General features: G+C 34.7%; 1 protein-coding gene across 3 annotated transcripts in view; it reads right to left on the bottom strand.

The window, feature by feature from the left end:
• Positions 1–1,241: 1,241 nt before the first annotated feature.
• The window catches only part of CIP2A (cellular inhibitor of PP2A), a 38,173-nt gene continuing 21,542 nt past the window's right edge, over positions 1,242–17,872 (bottom strand). For 2 of the 3 annotated variants that reach the window (XM_041751939.1, XM_041751948.1), the window contains 8 exons: positions 15,426–15,621; positions 14,862–14,936; positions 14,662–14,772; positions 11,735–11,931; positions 9,681–9,794; positions 9,333–9,415; positions 8,299–8,438; positions 1,242–7,248 (listed from right to left, as the gene is read on the bottom strand). In XM_041751939.1, coding sequence (XP_041607873.1) covers positions 7,078–7,248; positions 8,299–8,438; positions 9,333–9,415; positions 9,681–9,794; positions 11,735–11,931; positions 14,662–14,772; positions 14,862–14,936; positions 15,426–15,621 — 1,087 coding nt within the window. In that variant the 3' untranslated portion in view covers positions 1,242–7,077. The remainder of the gene's footprint in view (positions 7,249–8,298; positions 8,439–9,332; positions 9,416–9,680; positions 9,795–11,734; positions 11,932–14,661; positions 14,773–14,861; positions 14,937–15,425; positions 15,622–17,872) is intronic. The other variant, XM_041751931.1, reaches the window with a different exon arrangement.

The raw sequence follows: 17,872 nt of genomic DNA, 5'->3' as shown, positions 1-17,872 counted from the left end.
ATTGGAAGAAAGACAGTCTCTTCAATAAATGGTGCTGGGAAAATTGGACATCCACATGCAGAAGAATGAAACTGGACCACTCTCTTTCACCATACACAAAGATAAACTCAAGGTGGATGAGAGATCTAAATGTGAGACAAGATTCCATCAAAATCCTAGAGGAGAACACAGGCAACACCCTTTCTGAACTTGGCCACAGTAACTTCTTGCAGGATACATCCACGAAGGCAAGAGAAATAAAGGCAAAAATGAACTATTGGGACTTCATCAAGATAAGAAGCTTTTGCACAGCAAAGGATACAATCAACAAAACTAAGACAACCTACAGAATGGGAGAAGATATTTGCAAATGACATATCAGATAAAGGGCTAGTTTCCAAAATCTATAAAGAACTTATTAAACTCAACACCAAAGAAACAAACAATCCAATCAGGAAATGGGCAAAAGACATGAAGAGAAATCTCACAGAGGAAGACATGGACATGGCCAACATGCACATGAGAAAATGCTATGCATCACTTGCCATCAGGGAAATACAAATCAAAACCACAAAGAGATACCACCTCACACCAGTGAGAATGGGGAAAATTAACAAGGCAGGAAACAACAAATGTTGGAGAGGATGCGGAGAAAAGGGAACCCTCTTACACTGTTGGTGGGAATGTGAACTGGTGCAGCCACTCTGGAAAACTGTGTGGAGGTTCCTCAAAGAGTTAAAAATAGACTTGCCCTACGACCCAGCAATTGCACTGTTGGGGATTTACCCCAAAGATTCAGATGCAATGAAACGCCGGGACACCTGCACCCCGATGTTTCTAGCAGCAATGTCCACAATAGCCAAACTGTGGAAGGAGCCTCGGTGTCCATCGAAAGATGATGGATAGAGAAGATGTGGTTTATGTATACAATGGAATACTACTCAGCAATTAGAAACGACAAATACCCACCATTTGCTTCAACATGGATGGAACTGGAGAGTATTATGCTGAGTGAAGTAAGTCAATTGGAGAAGGACAGTGTATGTTCTCATTCATTTGGGGAATATAAATAATAGTGAAAGGGAATATAAGGGAAGGGAGAAGAAATGTGTGGGAAATATCAGGAAGGGAGACAGAACATAAAGACTCCTAACTCTGGGAAATGAACTAGGGGTGGTGGAAGGGGAGGAGGGAGGGGGGTGGGGGTGAATGGGTGACGGGCACTGAGGGGGACACTTGACAGGATGAGCACTGGGTGTTATTCTGTATGTTGGTAAATTGAACACCAATAAAAATTATTAAAAAAAAATCCTGAACAACAACAACAAAAAAGAATTGTCAAGAATTCAAATGAGCTATTGAATGGAAATAAAGTTCTCAGCACAGAGCCTGGTAAAAAAATAAATAAATAAATAAATAAATAAAAATAAAACAATTTCAAAAATTTAAAAGTAACACTTAGTTACAAATTTTAGGATGTAAAAACCGGAATTAATTTATTCAAAGACAACCACTGTTTACCCATTTATATTTATGTATTGCATATTTATACACACCTATATATCTTAAAGATATGCAGGTATGTGAATCACTGCTTACAAATAATTTGATTTCATGCTTTTTCTACATAACGCACCAGGGATCTTTATGTGCCCATATATTTCAATATATTTTTTAAAAAGGCTGTTATTTTAATGAATATATTTTACACTGTATACATGGGTTGTTTTGAATTTTGTGGTACAATAAAGTGTTGTAATGCACATCCTAAATATTAGTGTACACTCTTAAGATAAATTCCTAGAAGTGAAACTGACCACAATCCATGTTTATTTTTTAATCACATACTTTGATCAGTATGTGTTTGAATCAGCGGGCTTTTCTGAAAATATAAAGTTTAAATCTTTTTGAAACACACGGTTTACTGTTTTTTAAGAATCCTTTCAGCTCTAACATGCTGATTAACTGTGGGCTTTGTACAAATTAGTGTGTAGTAGTTAATACTAGCCTTTATTTGTGGGTAAACGAAAACACTGCCTAATTGAACATGAAGTGTTGTCTTTTCCTAGGGCTAATCATAAATCCTTTTATTTGAAGTTTGAGAACAGTATAAGGCTACTCTAATACATTGTATCTTTTGGCTCTTTGAGATTAGTGAGATGAATTCTTGGAAGAGTGTAGATAATGTAATGGAGAGGGAGAATCATGTTCACTACTAAATCCCTGCCAAATGCCCAGCTACTTAGTGGAAAATTAGTTTTTAATAATATAATGAAACTGTAACCCAACCTACTCTATTGACTTTGAAAATGTCACTTTCTTATGCAGGACTGGCTAGATCATACTTAAAAAGCCCTTTGCTGTATATCCTAGGATTATCCTTTTTTTTTTTTTTGAGATACCAAGAACATATAAACACTGGGTCCTTGGGGAATTAAGCTAACTGAAAACGTGTATTTAGTTGGTAAGAAAGTTACTTCTCACATCTAATGACCTTTATGATGGGCTATTTGTATTATAATGTGAAGAAGCTGGTTTCTGGTAATTAGGATACCTCTCATTCATGGTGATAATTAAGTTTTCTTAGGGTATTTTTGAAATGTTTAGATGAACACAAGCATAAACAAAACAAGCTTCAATCTTTGCAGGACAGGAAGAAAGTCAATTAGCTACAAAATGCTGAACAGAGTAAGATTTTTTAAGATTTCAAAGTAATTTGCAGATTCAAAGAAACCCTTGAATTTTTAATTTTTTGTTTCCTCTAAATGTATTCCTCTCATACAATTTCAAGTACGTAAGAGGTTAATTATTCATGTTCTAAAAAATAAACTCTACCTTTGAAAGGCATATTTTTATTTGTTCATTTTTAAAAATTAATTATCTTGAATGCAAACTCAGTGAATGCTGAAAATATACAGTTGGTTTCTTAATCCAAGAGACTTATTTATCATTAAGGGTAAAATGTGTTTAATATTTACTGATGATCATTCAGAGGGCCAACGCAAGTGAGCAATTCTCAAATTAGGGGGTTTGGGAAGGAAAATAAGATTCAAACCACCCTGTGGTTGGAAAAAATATTCCATATGCTCAACACACTTATTATTTTCTTAAGCTACAGAAAGCAAATCTCATATTCTTGGCTTGTGAGAATATGTATACAAAAAAGTACATATTCTATTAACTGTAAAACTATAAATACTATGTTTGGTCAATGATGTAATAGATGTAATTTTGTTTACTAATCCCAGTATTATCATAATGTTAGCAAAATGTTCCATTTTCTTCCATTAAAAAAAAAGGTGGCAACCATCAGAGTAACAACTAATTCAAGCAAGGATTATCAATGGATGCTGAGACTAGTGGGTCAAAAGTGGAAGAAACCTTGTATTTCCAGTATCTCCTTACAAGTACTTATTATTTCAAAAGAGAAAAATAGTGTTATAAGGAAGATACTACTTGTGTGTATTGTTGTGAGTAAATAGGTAAATATATTATGATGTTGAGAGCCAGATTATTTCCATATAATTGTTTACAGCAAAAGTTATAACATTGTTTTGGAGTTTAATAATATAGATAGATATATGTGTCAGCTGTAACATAAGGGATGAGAAGGTAAAAGAGCCAACACAATTGTAGGATTTCTACATTTTATACTAAGTAGTACAATAATAACTCCAAATGGACTATGAAAGTTAAGGACTTAATTGCTAAGATATATATAAAAATTTGATCTTTGTTTTTTAATCTAACAACACAGGTTAAAAGTAAATGGATAGAAGAATATATACCAGGCCAGCATAAAACATAAAAAGGCTGGAGTGGCTATATTCATATCAAATAAAATAGACCTCAAGACAAAGTTTACCAAAGATAGAGAGACCCATTTCTTAATGATAAAAGGGCTAATTAATCAGTAAGATATAGCACCCAATAGTAAAGGCTTGACTGTTTTTGTAAATAAAGTTTTATTACAACACAACCATGCCTATTCATGTATATGCTATCTATGGCTGCTTTCTTGCTACAGTTGCAGAATTGAATAGTTGTAAGAGAGACTCTATGACTCATAAAGCCTGAAATATTTACTATCTGGCCATTTACAGAAATGTTTATTGACTCCTACAAAATTAATTACTTTGTACAGGGCATGTGTTTGGTTCATCAGTAGATAAATCAGAAGCAAGGCTGTAAACACAATTTGTAACTATCTGAAAAGAGGAAAAGAATCAAATTAAAGGTTATGAGTTTTAAGGAATATACCTTGATTAGAGGTACCTTAACATATGTGAATGAGCTTCAGGTGGAAGTTGAAAGTCAAACATTCTCATTTAACTAAGAATCCTAACTCAAGACAGTCTCATTATATCCTTCACATAAATAAGTAGCCTTATAACAAATAAATACAACTAAAAGGACACTAATCTGATAATTTCCCCCCAAAACACAGCATTAAGTTTTAACGAGTAGTTGTTTTTGCCCTGACATTAAATAGACAGTTTAGTATAAACTTCAATCAGCCAAATTTTAAGAGTAGTTCATGTCTACTCAAGTGGCAAATGTAAATGGCAAAAGGAACTGTGCTAATATACGCTTGGACAAACTTTTCATAGCAAAATTTTTAGAGAATCTGAACAATTTTAGGACAATGATGCATTTATTTAGTTCTACTTTCTCTATTAGGAAATGGTTATGCACACATGGACACAAAGAAATCATTTGTTTTAAAGAAAGAAAATACCCCCCCCAACACACATACCCCTTGTTATTTTAATCTGAGGTACATAGACCTAAGAAGCAAAAAAATAAAAAAGTGCTCAACATACTAAGATTAAGAAAAATAATAGAAACCATATGAAAGAGGCTGTAAGAGACAGAAAGACTAGGATAAACAGAAGAAATGAAGAGGATGATTAGTACTCACCTTTAAAGCTAAATTATTTTTCTCTTTAGAGACATCAGGAATGACTTCAATACAACAATTAAAACTGCTGTATTAAAAAAAAGGTTGCTAAAAAACATATGGAGTCTCTGTCTATATGGTCTTTAAGAATAGGCAAATTGAGTACCTTAAATAAATGCATTTTTGCAAGAATGGACTAGGTCTGCACTGTCCAGCAGGATGGCAATTAAAATCTAAATTCTTCAGTTGCACTAGCCATATTTTAAGTGCTTAAAAATCACATGTGGCTAAAGACTATGATACTGGACATATATAGAACATTTCCAACATTACAAAAAGTTCTATTGGGCAGCACTGGGCTAGGCTCAGTGTCTCGAAAGTGTCTAAACTGTAAAGATAGTTTGATTTTCCTTAGAGCTTTTGGTTCATTTATTTATTTTACAGAAATTTTTTACTTTACAGAGCCTTTTGTTCTTCAGTCATCTCTATCCATTTAAACATTGTTTTCATATAAAAATGAAAATCCCTGCAATTTCAAAAGAGAAACAGAATGTACCCCTTATAGAACAAGTAGCAACCTAAAATGTGTTACTCTGTACAATGCTTTTTAAAAAAATTTGCAGAACTATACATGTATTCAAGTATGTAAAACTATGATAGTTTGATACTTAATTTGTAATTAGCAAATTTGTAATTAGCAAATTACTTAATTTGTAATTAGCAAATTATGAAAATATATTTAACTTCTAAACATAAATTCAGATATACTATAATTGAAAAATAGAAGTAAATCTAAATTCACTTAAGTCACATGAAGATATAAACAGGGAAGAAAACATCAAGCAAAATTAATGGTTGGAAACTACAGCAATAAAACCAACTAAAATATGGATACAAAAACTATTCTTAAACACTATTTACAACATTTGATTCAAATGAAGAGTACTGGGGCACCTGGGTGGGTCGGTGGTTGAACATCTGCCTTTCGCCCAGTGCGTGATCCTGGAGTATTGGGATTGAGTCTCGCATCGGGCTCCCTGAATGGAGCCTGTTTCTCCCTCTGCCTATGTCTCTGCCTCTCTCTGTCTCTCATTAGTAAATAAAATATAACAAAAAACAAATGAAGAGTACTGAAAAATTCTCTTGTATTAAAGAGATAACGAGGGATCCCTGGGTGGCGCAGCGGTTTGGCGCCTGCCTTTGGCCCAGGGCGCGATCCTGGAGACCGGGATCGAATCCCACGTCAGGCTCCCGGTGCATGGAGCCTGCTTCTTCCTCTGCCTATGTCTCTGCCTCTCTCTCTCTCTCTGTAGGACTACATAAATAAATAATAAAAAAAAAATTTTTTTTTAAATAAAGAGATAACGTGAACAAGGATATTTAACCTATGCCTTAAAATTAAACGGCCAAATTAAAAACTAATTAAATGAAAGAAATTAAATGCAATTCACATTAGAATCAACAAATCATAAATATCTCACTATGTATCAAGGGCGGAATCCAAGTTATCCTTGTATAAATCAAAAGAAATTCATAATGGATTGGAAATGATACGGGCAGATCAACATGGTATATTTTAAAAAGTAAAACACTAAAGCTACTCATTAATAATTCTACAAATAGCTTTTTAAGATGTGACAATGTATTCATTTAACACAGATATTTTCTATTTTTTCATATTATTTCTCTAACTATTCATTGCATTTTTTTTCAAATTTAGAACTAATACCATAAATCTGACTGCATCTTAAATGCAATAATACAATTATTTTAAGTTTAGTGAATTTTCTTTTGTGTTATTTAGAGAAAAACTTCTCTGGCAATGCCATGCCTTCTTTTATACTAATAATTGTATTTTCAATTTCTTAATCTCTAGGAGGTTATATCAAGAAAGTTTGATTTTAAAATCTAATCACAAATGAGAATAAATTAAAAAGCAGAAGTGGAAAACAACCAAGAAAAAGAGGAAAAACCTTAGAAAAACAATAATGGCGGTTAAGAACATTCTAATAGAAGAACCAAAGAAGCTTTAAGCAATAAAAGCCAGAAACAAGAAATAAAACTTTTAAGACCAAATAAAAATATTTATCAGATGAGGTTCTTTACTAAATTAATAATTAGATAATTATTGGCTATTGTTCCGGAGTCACAAATTACCTTCCCTACCACACCTCCCCTGGAAGATAAATACACAATGTCTATATACTGAGATTCACAGTTTCTGGACTTATTTTTCCTCCACTTAAGCTGTGGATCATTGCTATCATATGAGAGTGTTTGTTCAACTCCTCTTGCTGAAGTTTCACCAGCGACTCTTTCTCTTCCAATCGACCTTCTAATTGGGCCTTCTGAACCTCTAGAGAGGAAGCCTAGGAATTGGGGGGGTGGGAGAGGAGAGGGGAGGGAAAATGAGTTGAGGAAAACAAACTTAGCATGTCTTCCCTTCACAGATATCTTAAGATGTCCTATTTTTCATCTGTAAAACAACCATGTCAAAAGACACATTACAAATATGTATTATATTTTTGTTAATTAAATTATATGGTAAGGTTAAGTAATTATTAAAAAATATAATACAAATTGGAAAGACAATTCAGTCTTTTTAGTCAAATTAGCAGCTAAATTTTGCAAAAACACTACACATTACAACTTAGAATCACTATTAAGATGACCACATTAAAGCAGAAGCAGGAAATCAGTAAATGCAGCATTAAATTTTACACCTCTTCTGTCACTTGTGCTCTAGAGTTGTTGAAGTGGTCATTTTAATACTGGTGTGTTCTCACCTTTCTGGTAGCAGATGGGGCAGAAAATGCTATTCATAGCTACCACACACAAACAACCATGATAAAATGTGGAATGAGCCACAGTGGACTTAGATTCAGAATACTGTGTAAGTCTACTGTTGCACTTAGCTTTGTGACAGACCCTCAGTAACTCAAGACTCAGTTTCATTTGTAGGTTGAAAACATTTATTGATACTTATTTATTAATATGTTTGTCAAAGAGAAGATTAAGAAAACTGTTTCAGAGTCCTTTGTAAATTATAAAGTTCTTCACAAATAGGAACTACTATTATTATTCTCATCTCTAAACGCAGGGATAGGCAGCCACATACAGCACCACCTACATGTGACATCCAGAACTGGGAACTCTTCTGTATTTCCTCACTTAAAAGCAATAACTGCTGGCACACAATATATATTAAATAAGTTTTTCCATGATTTTAGGAAATACAGGCTTTCATATTTTGAGAGAACCTTTCTTTATAAAAAAAACAATGGTCCATTTTGAAATTGTAGTATCTTCCAAATAAAATTACTAAAGAAACAGAATTGTAACTTATCCAAATTCACCTTCTCCACAAAATCAGACTTACTCATTCGTACAAATGAGATGAGAACTCAACAGATTCTTACCTTAATGCTCAATTCTTTTCTTATTTGTTCTGTTCTGTTTATTTCCTTTCTAAGGATATCAATGGTTTCTTCCTTATCTTCCCTTTCTTTCTGCAAGATTTTAATCTTTTCTTCTTGTAATTTTGTTTTTTGTTGCAAATCTTAAAACAAACAAACAGTCCGTTATATGCTCAGAGGTCCTATATCGATGTTACCCTGAAAAGATTTATTAGCCACTAAGTAATTAGAGCAGAAGAATGACAAGATGGGAAGATGAAGAAGTATCTTCCTGGAAATAAAAGTTTTATAATATCTGATGAATAAAAAAACACCACAAAACTCTTGCCCTAGGCCAATATTCCACAGAAAATGCCAAATCTCCACGTCTTTCCCTCTTCCTCTGTTTCTGATATTATAAAGAGAGTAACAAAGAGAAAGAAATCCCCATAGCTTAAGGGTTAGCAAAGAGATGGAGAGAAGTATGAAAGATTATATAGGCAGATGTCCGTGCTCTAAGGCAAGTGAGTTAGAACACAAATATTTCTGTGGATCATTTCAGAGCTATTGCCTCTAAGAAGCTGGTAACTAAAAGTTACCTAGCACTGCCACCTGCTGTTACATTCTTTTAAAACTATTTTAAAAAGACAATCATTTCCTCTAATTCCCAGATTTAAAAAAAATAAATTGCTTTTTCAACTTAATCAATCTAACTAGAAGAAGGGAGCTGTTTATTTTTATTTATTTATTTTTTATTATTTATTTATGATAGTCATACAGAGAGAGAGAGAGAGAGAGAGGCAGAGACACAGGCAGAGGGAGAAGCAGGCTCCATGCACCGGGAGCCTGACGTGGGATTCAATCCTGGGTCTCCAGGATGGCGCCCTGGGCCAAAGGCAGGCACCAAACCGCTGCGCCACCCAGGCATCCGGGAGCTATTTAAAATGTGACTATTAAAAAAAAAAAAAAAAAAAAAAATGTGACTATTTTTTTAAAAAAAATGAGAGTAGAAAATAAAATCATGCTCTTATTTTTTTATTAAATAAGAAACTACTTACTTGCTAGCTTACATTCTCTGTCTACAAGTTGGTTCTGTACTTCTTTTCTCTGTTCTTCTTTCTCTAATAATTGGGCAATAGTTCTGAAGTTATAAAAAAAAATATAGAAGAAAACAAAAAAAAAATTTTATTTTTCTTCCCAACAAGTATTTGAAGAGAATATTAGTAAGAACAGTAATTACCTTTACATTTTGCCAAGTATATATTTTATATCTAAGATAAGTGATAATTAAAAAAAGTAAGTGATAATTGTATTAATTTTATCTATAAAAAACAATGCTCTGCATAAGAGGAATCACTGTTTTTTAAAAATCCAAAGTAATTAGAATTAAGAACTAGAGATTTTACTTTTCATTTTGTTGCTTGAATGATTCATTTAACTTTTTCACCGTCTCAATTTGTTTATTCAGAGAATCACACATGGTCTGTAAATCTTTATTCTTCTTTTCAGTGGTTTCATTCCTGAAAAAACAAGATGAAAAAACAAGTTGATATTTTTATGGAGGCAAACATGATGGAGAAAACTGTGTGTCCTTTATTATTTCTTCAAATCAAACTGCAAACACTGAAGGTAAGGAGAGGAATGTCATGAATAAGCAGGACATAAAGAAAGTTAGATTAACGCTAAAACATATTAAAGATAGTTTTGGCTGACTTAGGAGGTAGTATTTACTCTAAAAAGGAAATGTGTAGGGCACTGACCTCATATTTATGAATACAGAGCTTTGCAGATAACATAATTTGCTATATAATTTGCTATATATATTATAGATATTTTCATAGTTAGGTCCAGAAATTTTTAAAAAACTTCTATAAAAGGATGAAGTCTATTAAAAAACAAAAAAATCTGCCATCATTAGCCTCTTCAGCATAACGTATATTGAATTTAAAATGTCAAACTAATGAAGTAGTTGAGGATATTAAACTTCTCCTTTCTTTAGAGCTCTGCATCTAACAGTCCTGCTTAGTTTACCTGCAAAATAAACACAGTAATACTTCCTTAAGTGATACTTTGACACCCAAGTATCTTAAGCATAAAATGTCCTCCTCCCTTCACTAAGTACAAACTGGTGGCACTGGCCAAATTTGCCTAGAAAGTGTTTTATCTGTCCCACATGGTTTTCCACATGGTTTTCCACATGGTTTTGAAAATTCTGAATTTGAATGCCTTTTGTCCCTACCATTACAAATGACCTTTCTTTACCCTATCTTTACCCTTCTGGCTCCTGAAGGCAGGAGTTTTACCTCTTGGCCCCTTATTTATTATCTGGAACAACAGGGGGTCCTGGAAACTGCATACTTCTGTGGGACCACTGCTTACTTTTTCTCACACCCTGACTTACCACCAACAGTCCACTCTATCAGGGCTGCCTCAAGCAGACATTGAAGAAAGTTGTTGCTGGGAGAAAATATCCTGTTTAGGAAATTTTAGCATCACAAATTTTCTAGATGCCATACATTTTTCCACCCTTCATTTTTATTGATGGGCAAGTAAGTACATGAACCTTACAAAGTTAAAATTTTCTAGATCTCTAAATTAATAGCATAAATAGAGCATTTTTTTCAAATCTTAACCAATCTTAAATTATAAATTAAAACAAAGAACAAGTGAACCAGAATGTTTTAATTTTTATTGTTTGGTAGAAAATCTGTAATTGTTCCTGGTCTTCCTTATATTTCAGAAGTTTTAAAATTGATCTAAAAGATTAAAAAGTTTGACGAAGGAGGAAAATGTTATCAATCTCACATTTTGTTAGTAAGCATATAAATAAGTGTAGCTTTTTTGGAAGGAAACTTAATCCATCAAAAATTTGAAAGCACATACCTTTTAACCCTACAATTTACTTATAAGAATTTATTCCACAGATGTAGTCACACATATAAGTAAACCATATTCAATGACATTAAGAAGAAATACTGACTACAGATTTAGCAATGGTTTAAACACTGACAGCTGTATTTCCCTGCCATTAGACTGAATACTATGAAACACATTTGATCTGCAGAAATGGCCAATTCACGTGGCTCAACTTAACGTGAACTGTGATAATTAAGGTCCCTTAACATTTACGGAATGCCTGTCTATTGAGTACTGTTCCAGGACCTACAGGACAAAGAGACTCAACTTGTTTTTGTGGTGCTAACATCCCAGACAACAGAGGACTGCATGAATACATGAAAGAAGCAGAGTCAATTGGAAAGAAACAGAGACCTGTATTCTGTTTCCAACTTTGATCCCGAGTTTGAGTAAGCAATACTTCACTTACTTGTGATGTGTAAGTTTCACAAATTATCAGAACATGTGAATGCTTACAAAAGGATTTTAGGGCCACAGAAAAGAAATGCTGTGTGTTCATTTTAAGTTCTAACTTTACACAGGAACTTTTACTTTATTAATTTACCTCTGAACAAGTTCCATGTAGGATTTTGTCAGTATTTCATGTTCTTCGGCCACAGACTCTAATTTCCTATTATGTTGGAAGAGATGCTCAATATCACTCTGTGCTCTTTCTGATTCAACCTGCTGTGCCTTCAGCAACACACCAAGCTCTTCATTTTTTCTTTCAACTTCTCTCAACATACCAGCAAGTGTCCGTGCCTAAAACAAAACAGAAACTTTTCTACTATCATGTATGTAATACGCTCAGTTTCTACAATTTGAAAGGTTTACCAAATATCTAATAGGCTAGCATCTATTGGGTTATATAAGGTTTTGTTAGTCACATATACGCTGTTATAGTTCTTTTACTTAATAGATTGTTCTGACTAGAATAATCCTGGTATGACCAGATTCATGGAAATGAACACAATTATAACAACATGAAGGTAGTACTACATTCTGTACCCCATTGAAAGAGTATGTGTGGTCCTTGGAGCCAGCCATTAACACTAAACCAAAAAGTTAGAAAAATCAGTTTTCCCATTTCAGGTAGAAATTTAGAATAAGATCTTAACTATATCACAGATGTTAAGCAAACACTTAAAATTAAACTAGCACAATCAGGAAATACACCTAAATTAATATGTGATATGGAAAGAAACAGAGACCTGTATTCTGTTTCTGACTTTGATCTTGAGTTTAAGTAAGCAATACTTCACTTACTTGTGATGTGTAAGTTTCACAAATTATCAGAATATGTGAATGTTTACAAAAGGATTTTAGGGCCACAGAAAAGCAATGCTGTGTATTCATTTTAAATTCTAACTTTACACAGAAAATCAATTTGTGACATGAAATATTAAAGAAATAGAAAACGAGAATGAGAAGTGAACTTCCCCACTACCCTTTACCTGAAAAATACTCTCATTTTGAACCAGATAAAAACCTAAGCCCTTCTCTGTTTTTATGACAGTCTATATATAAAGCAATAATACCCTACTATTTAGTGTTATTTTTATAAGAAGCCTTTCCAGTAAAATGGATAAACATTAAGTTCTCCAGTAAAATGCAAGACATGTCCAAAATAGAATCTAAGAATGTGCTATGAGAAGAGAGAGAACAAAATGATTTTAATATCACTAATTTTCTTTGTTGCAATTTATGATATATTTAACATGCCATCAGTCAAGATAAACGAATCCTTTTCAAAAGAAGAAAAGGAAAACGTACGGTTATATTTATTCATATTTTTTCAAATACATGTACTCTGAGAAAACTCGATGGTATTTTATGTGTCACTGATTTTAATGCCTCTCTCTAAAGTGATGACTTTATTATAATTCTTTATAAATGACACTGAACTGTTGAGACTCTGTTTATATTTGCTAGGAATTCCATATTATTGCAGTAAGCTCTCACTCCTAATGTATACATTGTGTGCATATACACACACAGCAAATGCCAAACTTTCTAAGCATCTACCTTGTGCCAAGTACTCAGCTTGCTGGGGCCGGGAGATACTGAAAGAGTTTCTGACATTGAGGGTATGGGGAAGGTTATATAATTTTCACATGTGTGGGACAGCTTCCTAAGAAATGGGGATATTTAAACTAAAATCTGAAGGATTATTAGGAATTTAAGCAGAGAAAGAGGAAAAGGTGTTCCAGACATGGAAGAGCAAGTTACAAGGACAAGGAAACCTGAGTATGTTAAGTAACTGCAAGGTAATAAAACTGCATAAGAAACTGCAAAGTAATCTAATATAGTTGATTGCAGAGAATGCACAGAAATGCAAAGAGATGCAGAATGAAAGTAGTTAGAATCATGTGTGCCAAACTAAGGAATTTAAAATCATCTGCTGAGTAAAAGGGTAAGCCACTGCACAGTATTTAGCATAGAAGCAATAAAATCAGATTGCAGCCTCATGGATCATCGTGGGAGATAAGGGAGGGTGGAACCAAATGCAAAAGACAGATGACTTGGGATGCACATAGAGGGTGGTTGAGAAGAGGGCTCCAGACTGAGGGTATAGAGACTAGAGGCTCTGCTATGATTTATATAAAAAATGAAAAGGATTTGATCCATAGCAAATAGGGCAAAAACAGAGATAAGGCACAAAAAAGCAATATTCAGAAGGTAGAATCAACTGGATTTGGAGAATGACTAATTGTAGGAGGTAAATTATGTGACTTCTAGGTTTCTGGTCTGGAAAACATTGAAGAACAAGAGGGAATATATAAATAAGAATAAATTTTTAAAAAGGATAATGAGTTCAGGATTGGTCATGCTGAATGGGAAGTATTTGTGATATATTTAAACAGAGCTATACAGGAAGCATTTAGTATTTAGTAAAAAGGATCTGGGCTCAGCACATAAAATTGGTGGCATTAACATTTGGTAATGACTGAAACCCTGGGCCACCCAAAGAAGGACAAAGGGCTTAGAACATAATGTTGGGAGAAACCAACATTTGAGGGTTGAATGGAGAAAGAGAAATTCATAAAGTCTATAGGAAAAGAATATCTGGGGATCCCTGGGTGATGCAGCGGTTTAGCGCCTGCCTTTGGCCCAGGGCGCGATCCTGGAGACCCAGGATCGAATCCCACGTCGGGCTCCCGGTGCATGGAGCCTGCTTCTCCCCCTGCCTATGTCTCTGCCTCTCTCTCTCTCTCTCTCTCTCTCTCTCTGTGTGTGACTATCATAAATAAATAAAAATTAAAAAAAAAAAAAAGGAAAAGAATATCCATTATGGTAGAAAGAAAATCAGAAGGTAATGAGGTAATCCAAATTAAAGGGGAGAAGGTGTCAAGATGGAGGGAATAGTTGTATCAAATGCTGAGAACAGTTTACTTCAGACAGGGTAACCGAAATATAACTAAAATTTTGTACACATTCTACTTGATTTATTTTTCTACTTACTGGATAAGTCATTATTTATATTGTACACACCTCCGTCTCAGCTTGAGTTCTTTGACAGCGATACTGAGCAATCAGTCTATCAGCCTGTGCAAGGGCTAGAGCTTTTGCTTCCAAAAGATCTTGTAGTCTGCTTTCTTTGGACTATAAGAAAACATACCATTGATCTTTATCACAGAAAACATCTATTAAAACTTAACTGTTACATAGAGCTAAAATAAGCTTGTACTCACGGCTAATGTGGACAGTTTCATCTCATATACATCCATTATGTCAGATATTCTCACATCATTAATATGATCCTTTACCTAAGTTTCAGGACAACAGTAAAAAAAAAAAAAAAAAAAAAAAAAAAAATCAGAAAATTTTAACACTCAGCACAATAAAAAAATAAATGCCTAGTGTGAAACTAAATCATTAAAGCTTCATGAGTAACAAAGTAAAGAAATGAATGTCTTGTGAGGTGTTTCACAAACATTTCGCTAACCTGGCTATTACAGAAGGGTATCTGGGTAGGACTTGGTATGCTTGTGGGATAGATTTCTTAAACAGGGACAGAGAGGATGAGGGTGGGCTAACTGGGGATGTCTAGGGGGGAAAATGCTGTTTTAAAATGTGGGGATTTTATAGCTAATCTTTTTCTTCCCAAAATTTCTAGAATATTGTTATTTTCATATTAAAAGGCTTCATTGATCAAATTTATATCTAAAGTTATTTAAATAAATGTTAATAATCAGGGCTGACATTTAGTTGGTATGTACCAGTCAGAATCCCATTTAAAATGGCTATTTACTCACCACCATTCCAGCCTGAAGTTTCTCTATTAATTCCTCAATGTTCAATCCAGGAACTCTAGCTTTTAAAAGTGGAGGAGTTAAACATTTTACAGATGTTGGAAGACTGTGATTTAGTGATTGCAAAGGCATTCTCCTGGGCATATGTTCTGTTTCCTGCTGTCTGTAAGCATTGTTTGCTGCTATACTTTCTCCAAGTCTGAATAGGAATAAAAAATAATAATAATTACAAAAAGTACAGGAGGAGGAGGAGGAGGAGCCTGGATGCCTCAGTTGGTTGAGCATCTGACTCTTGATTTCAGCTCAAAACATGATCTCCGGGGTCATGAAACTGAGCCCCTCCACAGGCTCCGCGCTTAGCTTGGAGTCAGCTTGAGATTCTCTGTCTGCCCTTCTTGCCTGCTTGTACGCCTGCTCTCTCCCAATAAAAAAAATCTTGAAAAAAAAAAAAAAATAGGGCAGCCCCGGTGGCCCAGTGGTTTAGCGCCTCCTTCAGCCTGGGGTGTGATCCTGGAGTCCCACGTCAGGCTCCCTGCATGGAACCTGCTCTTCCCTCTGCCTGTGTCTCTACCTCTCTCTCTGTGTCTGTCATGAATAAATAATAAAACCTTAAAAAAAATAGAGGAAAGTCAGTTAGTATAGAATTAGAGAATCTCTAGAATGGATCTTTCTGGGAATACAAGTCTTCAGATGTTTTTTAAATAATCTTGGCATCTATGATGAAGTCAAATTTTGGAAAATATCCTAAATATTTGACAAGGAAATGCTTTTCTACTTACAACCTTTTATAATGACAATATCACCTCTGGTTTGGAGGCACTAGAACTAGTCTATGAGTATGGATTATTTGTAAAAATTTAGTAGCGTTAATGCTTCCTTCTTACTGTGGGCAACATCAGCCGTCCTTTACCCATGTCCTTCATTCTTGTCCTTTCTCCCTATATTCTCAGCAACCTTACTTCCATTCTGCCCCTTCCCTTTCCGTCTTGGTCCTGCCTCAGGGTCTTTGAATGAGCTGTTCCTTTACCTACAACATTCTTCCCACTAGATCCATATATAGTTGGTTCCTTCTTATCATCAATCTCAGTTTAAATTCACTTCCTCAGAGAGGCCCCTCCACCTATACTGACATGTACATTATGAAACCTAATTTTTTTAACTTGTCTCCCAAATAGAATGTAAGTCATATGACAGAGGCCCTGGTCTAAGTTACTGCAGTATCTAAAATGAATAGAAGGGCCCTCACATGTTGTTAAATGTCTAAATAAAACAAGCATACATCAGAAAGCTTACTTATGTACCCACCTACCCCATCCATACAGCATATAAATTTACCTTATTAAACTAAGAGGATACAAAGGCATAAACAGACATGAGAGTAGTATCTAAAGAGAGTGTCTAAAGAGACAATGTCTAAAGGAAAATTATAGAACACCAGTAAGAGAGGGATTGCTGTGATATAAAAAAATGGTAGGAAGAGCTCATCTGCAGAGACGGAGGAGGAGACTCCCACTTTCAGTGAAGCTGAAGCTTTCCATTCTGAAACACAGAGTCTTTCCTTTATGTCCACTTACCACAACTGGAGCAACCAAACCACCACAAAATCAAGCAGCTTCACAAATCATTTCTACATTTTAACTTGAGAAGCTCCTTATTTTTCTATTTGTTTAAAAATAACTACTATAAAATAAAAAGAATTTTGATTATGTGGTCTCTACCTCTTATTCTCCAGTTCTTAATCTCCTAATTTATGACCACTTAAATTATTAATTCTGAGAAATGAGTTTGTAGAGTCTCTTAAAAGAAAAAGCAGAGGGGTGCCTGGGTGGCTCCATCAGTTAAGCATCTGCCTTTGTTCAGGTCATGATCCCGGGGTTCAGGGGTTGAGTCCCATGCCAGGCTCCCAGCTAAACGGGGAACCTGTTTCTACCTGCCCCTCTCCTCCACTTGTGCACACGTGCGTGCTCTCTCTCTCTCAAATAAAAAAAATAAATCTTTTTTTTTTTTTTTAAGATTTTATTCATCATAGACATAGAGAGAGAGAGAGAGGCAGAGACACAGGCAGAGGGAGAAGGAGGCTCCATGCCGGGAGCCTGATGCGGGACTTGACTCCATCCCGGGACTCCAGGATCGTGCGCCCTGGGCCAAAGGCAGGCCCTAAACCGCTAGGCCACCCAGGGAGTCCCAATAAATCTTTAACAATAGCAACATAGCAGAGGTTAGCAAACCTTCTCTTAAAGGACAAAGCAGTAAGTATCTCAGACCTAAGGGGCTGAGATAGTCTCTGAGATAGTCTCTGTCACAACTATCCAACCCTGATGTCATAGCATGAATGTAGACACAGAAAATACAGACAATATGAAAATGAACAGGTGTGTCCTTTTTTAGTAAAACTTTATTTACAAACATAGGCTCCTGCCGGCTATAGTTTTCAGAACCCGGCATACAAA

Source organism: Vulpes lagopus, chromosome 1, assembly GCF_018345385.1.
Source record: "Vulpes lagopus strain Blue_001 chromosome 1, ASM1834538v1, whole genome shotgun sequence".
Lineage (NCBI taxonomy): Eukaryota > Metazoa > Chordata > Mammalia > Carnivora > Canidae > Vulpes > Vulpes lagopus.
Note: the sequence above shows the minus strand (reverse complement) of the source record. Positions and strands in the feature narration are given on the sequence as shown.